The sequence below is a fragment of the Chrysochloris asiatica genome, unplaced genomic scaffold, assembly GCF_000296735.1.
Source record: "Chrysochloris asiatica unplaced genomic scaffold, ChrAsi1.0 scaffold00034, whole genome shotgun sequence".
NCBI classification, from domain to species: Eukaryota; Metazoa; Chordata; class Mammalia; order Afrosoricida; family Chrysochloridae; genus Chrysochloris; species Chrysochloris asiatica.
The window spans coordinates 11,309,016-11,315,884 of record NW_006408552.1 but is presented as its reverse complement, the minus strand read 5'-3'; the positions used below and the strand labels follow the sequence as shown (position 1 = coordinate 11,315,884).

The 6,869-nt window shown below is 40.3% G+C and overlaps 1 protein-coding gene across 1 annotated transcript in view; it reads left to right on the top strand.

Moving 5' to 3' along the window:
- The window catches only part of TPST1 (tyrosylprotein sulfotransferase 1), an 88,127-nt gene that overhangs the window by 46,510 nt on the left and 34,748 nt on the right, over window positions 1-6,869 (top strand). The window contains 1 exon segment of the mRNA XM_006878301.1: window positions 2,075-2,277. Within this exon segment, the coding sequence (XP_006878363.1) occupies window positions 2,075-2,277 (203 nt within the window).

The following is a 6,869-nucleotide window of genomic DNA, read 5'->3' as shown; positions in this document are numbered from 1 at the left end:
GAGGCCTCCGGGACCATCAACGGAGAAGAGCCGAGAGCGGGACCCTACCCAGAGAAACAGTTGCCTGAGATAGAGACAGAGATGATGACGTGGAGTGATGGAGTAACTGGGGACTTTGGACCCAGAGAGAGAAAGGGACTGTGGGCCGAATACTGCGGGGAGGAGGGAGAAGTGTAGGGGGCGGGTTTCTGGGATATACCCTTTGGGTGGTTGATGATGCATGGAGGGGACTGGAACCATGGCAATGAGAGCATATACAATGGAATGAATGTAAAACTAAAGTTCTCCCATGTAAACTATCATATAATTTACAATAAAACATTTAAGAAAAAAAGAGGCAATGTAAGGAATGGTAATGCTCAGTGAATGGTAGTTGCCAGTGCTGTGAGAATTGTCATTTTTAAAAACCACAATGAATGCCTTTCTTTCTTTAATTGGATATCTGCTTTTGTAAATCAAATACCTTCTGGGATGGAGGGACTGCCATGTGGGTGAATAAAAAATTTTTTAAATATTCAAAAAAAAAAAGAAGAAAATATTAGTCTTTGTTTGCTTCTGCTAATTGCTGTGTCCCATCTAGGCAGTTCCAATTCATGGTGACCCTGGATAGGGTTTCCGAGACTGTAAATCTTTACTGGAACAGACTCATCTTTCTTCCCCAGAGCAGCTGGTGAATTCAAACTGCTGAACTTTTGGTTAACAGCCCAACACATAACCAACTATGCTACCAGGCTCCTTTGTTTACTAAAAGGCTTCCCTTCCCCACCCACCCCTACACCCCCCCATGTTTCTGCTGTTCTCAAAGACTCCCAGAGCATCACAGTAAGTACTGTGCCTTCTAGCACTTGGATACTGTCCAGTGGTTTCATCTTATGTGTCAAATAGATAGGTTCTCCTTAGCATGGCATGATCTTTAATGTCTCTGGAGCATGTTTATATAAACTACCAATGCAGGGTTTTCTTTCCATGAAAAGCTTTTAGTCATTCATTTACTCATGTAATAGGTATTTATTGAGAGTCTAATAGATGTTATTATACTAGATGCTGGTGATACCGAGATGTAAAAGATCCGCCTTACCGTCTAGTGGAGTGATGCATAGTTGGCAAGGAAACCAGCTATTTAGATGCAATATTTCCTCTTTAAGTTACTAGTTATCTAGTGAAATCTAGTGACTAGATCACTATCAACTTAAAGTAAACTTCCAGTCAGGAGACAGTGCACGTTAAGTTAGATAAATCCTGCAATATTGAAAATCATCAAACAATGTTCCTTATTCTTCCTGAGAAAATAGGGTCTTTTATGATGTCACATGAAAAATATCTCGCATTTCAGTAGACTTATGGCTGACTCTTTTTCGTCAATATTATATTTTGAAAATTTTCAATCATGCAAGTGAATTAAAAGAATTATACCCACCACTGAGATTCTGTAATGAACATATGGCTGTATTTGCTCTAGCACGTACTTGTCCATGTGTTAAGGAACCCTGGTAATATACTAGTAAAGTACTGGTTGCTAACCCACAGGTTGGCAGTTCGAGCCCAGCAGCCTCTCCACAGGGGAACAATGGGACAGTCTGCTTCCATAATGCTTGCAGCCTTGGAAACCCTGTTAGGTAGTTCTGCTCTGTCCTCACAGGTTACTGTGAGTCTGTACTGATGGCAACAAGTTTTAAATTTGGTTATCCATCTGATTGATTTGGGTATTAGTCTGTCTTTTTATTATTCAGTATTGGTTTTGGTTTTTTTATACATTTCAAGTAAGTTGGCTACCTTTTAGAGCAGTGTTTTTCTTTTTCTTTTATGGAGATTACAACTGAAATGTTAGCACCCTTTGTGCAAGTGTTTTTTTTGTTTCATCTCTCTTGTTTCTAAAAATCTAAGGTCGCTAATAATCACTGTCAGAATCTGAAAAAAAAAAAAAAAATAAGCCTGGTTAAGAAATGTAAAGCCTCTTCCAGACTCTTTTTCTTCTATAGTCTAGACATTTTTGACTTATCAAAAATCATTTCTGTTTTTTGATGTCATCTTCTTCTTCTCAACAACTATTTAGCCCCATTCTTTTCTTTTTCAGAGTGGAAAGATCGACAGACCAAGTCATCAAGCCAGTCAATGTGGGAGCGCTGTCCAAATGGGTCGGGAAGATCCCTCCAGACGTCCTGCAAGACATGGCTGTGATTGCACCCATGCTTGCCAAACTTGGCTACGACCCGTATGCCAACCCACCGAACTACGGAAAACCCGATCCCAAGATCCTGGAAAACACGAGAAGGGTAAGTGAGTTTTTCAGATTGACTGAGAAAACTGGGTGTGCCATTGGCGCCCCGAAAAGACCCTTCTTACTTTGTGTCTTGCCTGTGCAGTGATGCAATAATTTAAAATTCTCTTTGTAGAACACTTTATTAGAGGAAGTCTCCCACTGCATTTTAAGGATAATTGTGGCACTTCCCAACAACTCTTTGGATGAGTTTTGTCGAGATTCTGGGAGTGATACTCACTGTTGAGATTTATTCTCAGAGCGGGTTATCACTAATTTGTATTGTTGTTGTTAAGTGCGGGCTAGTAAATTCTGACTCATAACAACCCTGAATAGGGTTTCCAAGGCTTTAAATCTTCATAGGAGGAGAAAGCCTCATCTCTCTTCCATGGAGCGGCTGGCAGGCTCAAACTTCGAACCTTATGGTTCACAGTCTAGTGCTTATCTTGTGGAGCCACTGTGCTCCCAATTGGCACAGACATCCAAATTATTAGTGATCTCATTTACTTCAGTGTTTCTCCTGTCTTTAAATCTAGTGGTTACTATACTGGTAGTCTTTGTTTAGATGAGACATGAGTCCTGGTTTGGAAAGCTAAACATGAGCTGCGTTATTAGAATCAACACACAGAATCAACAAGCCCTCTGATTGAGGGAAAATAGCTATGAAAGTGAATTCCGTTTTTCTTTTAATAAATGGTTGTCACGTCGGTCAATAGTTTTGTTGCAGAAAGCTGAAAACTCAAGGAACTAATCTGAATAGCTGAGGGCGCTTCAGAAAATTCGTAAGAAAAATGGTATGGAAAGATTGTGAAATTTCACCATAAACTTGTGGAAGCCCCCTCCCATTGTCTTTCCATGCTATTTGCCTATGAACTTTATGAAGCCCCCACATACTTTACAAGCTGAAGATACAGGTGTGCCTCATTTTGTTGCTCTTTGCTGTGTTGACCTCGCAGATATTGCCCCTTCTTTTCTTTTTTTTTCTTTACAAATGGAAGTTTTCTGGCAAGTCTGTCTGTGGGTGCCATTCTGCCAACAGCACGTGCTCACTTTATGTCTCAGTGCACGTTTTGGTCATTCTCATAATATCTCAGACTTTTTCATGCTGGTGCACACTTACCGCCTACAGTCTAGGATCAACATCACTGTTCTATGCACTGGGAACCCAAGACATTCACAGGACTCGCTTCATTGTGGTCATTGCTTCATTGCAGAGCTCTGAGGTCTGCCCATGTTTCATAAATGAGGTTGCTATGTTAGTGTAAGTTCACAGGTGGTTGGTTCAGTTCTGCCAAGTTGGTTCTGACTCATAGGGAGCCTGTGTAGGGTTTTCTCGGGTATCGCTGTATGTCTTTAGTGTCTTCGTTCCCCAGAATCTGATAATACCAGTTCTATCCATTCTGCCTTTCAGTTGGTTCCTTTCTCTCAGATACAACCTTCATTCCTCCTTTTCAGTTTCTCAGTAAGGTTATCTGTATGAAGATTTAGCCTCTTGTGAACCTTTAGACATAAAGACACATTTTTAAAATGATCTCTCTTCTCTCTAAACATTTCATTATCAAATACAAGCTCACTATGTTGAAACTTACATAGATTGAAAAAGATACAAGAGCAGAAATCACCTGTTGTCACTTTGACACATAGCATTCTTAATACTTGGATGTATTCCCCCCCTTCTCTGCATTTTGTTTAAGATCTTGCAATCAAATCTGTATGTGTACAGTTTTGTATCCAACCTTCCCTTTCACTTTTCGTTAGTTCTTGCCCGTTTTGCATGCTCTTTGTAATCATCATTTTTGGTTCTGAATCTTGTATCTTAAATTCTTTTGGAAATGCAGTAATAAATTAATGAATGAATATGACTTTTCCCGAGTAGATTTTCTACAATTCATTTTACCATTTTTCTTTGGTTTTATACAGTTCTTACTATGATAGATTGTGCTGCAGTGAACATCATGGTACGTACTATATTTTAGGTTTAGTTTTTTTGTTTTAAGGTTCCGTAATAGAATCGGAACTACACCACATTAGGTTATCTGAAACTTGTTAAACATTGCTGTATATACATTGATAATTGCTTATTTAAAATGTTTGAGCTGCCCGTGCTATTTTACCAGTGGAACCAATCGCGGGGCTGTGTACTACCCCCTGACCAGCATGATATAAGTGTTTTCCTTTTGATTTTTTTTGCTAGTTTTACTGTAGGTCTCTTGTGATTAATGTAACTGAACATTTTCAGTTCTTAAGTCTATGTATTATTTCATAAACTATTTCTTAAAATTTTTTAAAGTTTTATTAACTGCATTTTCTAAACATGAGATATACATCAGTTTAGCTTAGGACTTGTAAGTTGTTACTAAGTGCCATCGAGTCAATTCTAACTCATAGCAACCTCATCATATAGGGTTTCCGAGGAGCAGCTGGTCGCTTTGAACCACCACCTTATAGTTCAAATTGATCTTGTGGTCTAGTGCTTATCCTACAGTGCCACACCAGGACTCGACCATACTTGTATGTTGTTGTTGTTAAGTGCCGTCGAATCGGTTCTGACCCATAGTGACCCTATACAGGGTTTCCGAGGAATGGCTGGTTAGCTTGAATCACTGACATTGTGGTTCAAACCGACGTTGCAATCCAGCGTATTAACCCACAGCGCCAATAGTGCTTGGTAATTAATCTTTGGTAATTGATAATTTATAGCTTTCTCCTTTGCATGATACTAAAAGGGCTTTTATAATCCTAGATAGATGTAGTTTGAGGTTTCCCAGACAGCAGGCATTATAGTTTGAGGTTTCCCAGACAGCAGGCGTTATAGTTTGAGGTTTCCCAGACAGCAGGCGTTATAGTTTGAGGTTTCCCAGACAGCAGGCATTATAGTTTCCTTACATGCAAGTTGGCTTGGCTAGCTACCACTTGGCTTTCCCAGGTGGTAGGTTGGGAAGAACACTGGGGTTTAAATTTATGTGACTGAAGAATTTATTTCATACATGCCTGTGGTTTTTGAAAGGGTTTTAAAATGCACAACGAATGAAAACAGCAACAAAAAACCCCACCCTTTTTTCCTCTCTCTGTCCCTAAAGTGACAAATAGTTTTAAGGAAGAAAAGATAAAACATGAACCAAAATTGTGTTTTTTGAGCCACTTGTGATAAAGCTGACATTCTTGTTTTGTGGGGTTGAATTTCATAGAGCTTCTTGAAAACCAAGTCCTATGTGTCTTTCAAGTGTTTTTTGCCTGTAAAATTTCAGATGCCAACATACTCGGTTGGCATTGGTGATATGTATATTACAGGATTCATAGAGTTTCATAACGTTATACTAGAAAGGGTTCATCAGTTGTCAGCTATGACATGCAGTGGACTTCAGAGAGGTGACTGGGGAAATGGTCCCCTTCACCATGGAGTCAGAGTGGGAGAAAAAAAATCACCCATTGACTGGATTATAGAAGCCAGAGTTCTAAGCCTAAAAAGCGCTGCTTTTTGTACAATTCTGGACAGTCTAGACGTTGTGGTGCCTGAGTCAGCACATTCTGTGGCTGTTTTTCCAATTTTGAGTAGAAAGTTATGTGCTTGATGGTTGCTCAAACTCAGATGGTAATTTAGAAACAAAATGCTAACATATTCCTTACCCTCTCCTACCGAAGTCTCTAATCCATATTTAGAGCATACTTTGGTCAATAGATCCTGGGTGGTACAAATGGCTAAATGCTTGGCTGTTTAAAGTGAAAGCTTGATGGTTCAAACCCACCCAGAGGCACTTCAGAGGACGACTTGGCAGTCTGCTTCTGCAAGGCCAGAGCCACAAGAATGCTCTCATCAGTTCGGTTCTGCACACGTGGGGTTGCCATGAGGGCAACTAATAATGCCAACAGTGCCCTCTCAGTTAAACCCTCTGCCTTCTCTCTCCCCCGTAGTTTCTTAACCTTGTAAGACTCACAGACCTATTTGAGAATCTTATGAACCTTATGAATTCCCACCTCAGAAACCTGGGCATATACGTTCATAGCATTTCACCCACAATTCATATGGATTCAGACACCTCTGAAGATCATCAGATTAAGGATTTCTGTCGGATAATCTCCTTGATCAAGGCCATCTGCTGAGAAGGCTTTGATGACAACCTATTTGCCAGTGATCATAAATCTCTTTCCCGATGCGTCTCGTTTCTGAGCCTCAGATCACTATTTTCAGCTGTCATCTGTATCTCAACCTGGATGCTTCCGAGAACCTGAAACTCAATGCCCAACATAGAATTTATTATCCAGGCTTGTTCCCTGATTGGCCAGAACTAGGAGGGATTGACTCCATCTCCCAAGTCGTCCAGCAGCGAGTGGGGAGTGAAAGCTGGATGAAGCAGTGCTTGTAATGTCTGTGCGCTAGGGAGCAGATCTCAGGAACAGTCTTCAGAGGGCAGCCACAAGCCCAAAGCGTTTCAAAGACCTGGTAGCTAAATGTGAGCTGGGTGGGGAAAGTACTCCGGAGAGCAAGGAATCAGATGGAAAGCTGCTACGAAAGGATTTGTCAATTTTGTTCCTATTTTCAAAGAATCAGTGTTAGCGTTTTATAATTTTCTTTAGTGTCTGTGTTCTGTTTCTTTGATCTCTGCTCATATCT